Source organism: Jatropha curcas, chromosome 2, assembly GCF_041381405.1.
Source record: "Jatropha curcas cultivar XTBG-Jc1 chromosome 2, XTBG_Jcur_1.0, whole genome shotgun sequence".
Taxonomy (NCBI): domain Eukaryota; kingdom Viridiplantae; phylum Streptophyta; class Magnoliopsida; order Malpighiales; family Euphorbiaceae; genus Jatropha; species Jatropha curcas.
In genome coordinates, this window is record NC_143152.1 from 24,352,350 (window position 1) to 24,353,644 (window position 1,295).

Genomic DNA, 1,295 nt, shown 5'->3' on the forward strand with positions numbered 1-1,295 from the left:
CCTAAGCAAAACAATAACATGATGACACGATAGCAAATGAAGGGTAAATTCGTCTTTATAAAAAGTCAAAGAAGCAGTCCTACTTTTCTCGGTACTAAATCGACCGCGCACGCCACACACCACGTTTCTTTGATTCAAACTGCGAACTTTTAAGAACACATGCAATTATTCCTTCAAAGTCAAACTCAACGCCTATAAAACCAAACCAATACCAATGTCTAACCAACAACTCTTCTAATCTAAACCTAAACCCACCATTTCTTTCTCTTCCTTGCTTAGCTTGAACAGAAATCCATGGCCATGAAAAGAAAATTTGCAGAGATTGAAAGCTTAGACATGGCAAAATGTCTTATGCTTCTCTCTCAATCCTTACAAACCAAACCAATTAAGACCAGTACTGAACAAGATGTCTTTGAATGCAAAACTTGTAATAGAAAATTCTCCTCCTTCCAAGCCCTTGGCGGTCACAGAGCAAGCCACAAGAAACCAAGATTGCCGATAATAGCAGAGGACGATAATAGTAATAAAGCTGGAAGTGAAACGACAAAGCGCAAGATGCATGCGTGCTCTATATGTGGTGTAGAGTTTGCATTAGGGCAAGCTTTGGGTGGTCATATGAGAAGACATAGAGCTGTGGCTATGGGGTATGATCATAGTCGTCGTGGAGTTTCGGAGTTGCCGGTTCTAAGGAGATCGAATAGCAGTAAAAGGGTTTTTGGGTTGGATTTGAATCTAACTCCATTGGAAAATGATCTTGAATCGTTGTTTGGGAAGATGGCTCCTAAAGTTGATCCTCTGATTTGATATGTCTATTTCTTTTCCTAACGTGTATTCTTTTATTTTTTTTTATCGATTTTTTTTTGTTAATTTTCAATATTCTTTCATTTGTTCATGTACATTTATTAATCTTAGATTCATAATCAATAGCGAATTTATGTTATGAAAAGGGGATTAATTCATCCCTCTTTTTTTTTTTAATATTCCTTTAGATATACATGTATCTTTCTCAATTTATGTTACATATGTATTGATCTTAAAAAAATTCTTTTTTGGATCCTCTATTATATATAAGTAGCGGTTTGTATAATAATTATATTTTTCATTTTAAATGTAAGATACATATGTTGAGTAAATTATAAAATTAATTTTTTTAGAGGAAAAATGATTAAAATTTTTATTATATATAAAGTCTTGTAGGTATTTAAAATAATTTAAATACTGAATTTTTATTTTTTTAGAGATTTATCTAATTGAAGGTATATAATTAAGAAAATCTATTAAAACATAATAGTTAA

The 1,295-nt window shown here is 32.0% G+C and overlaps 1 protein-coding gene across 1 annotated transcript; it reads left to right on the forward strand.

The window, feature by feature from the left end:
* The first annotated feature begins 207 nt into the window (after nucleotides 1-207).
* ZAT11 (C2H2 and C2HC zinc fingers superfamily protein) lies at nucleotides 208-978 on the forward strand. The gene has a single exon (XM_012219485.4). It carries the CDS (start codon nucleotides 295-297, stop codon nucleotides 802-804), a length of 510 nt encoding a protein of 169 aa, XP_012074875.1. The 5' UTR covers nucleotides 208-294; the 3' UTR covers nucleotides 805-978.
* The last annotated feature ends 317 nt before the right edge of the window (nucleotides 979-1,295 follow it).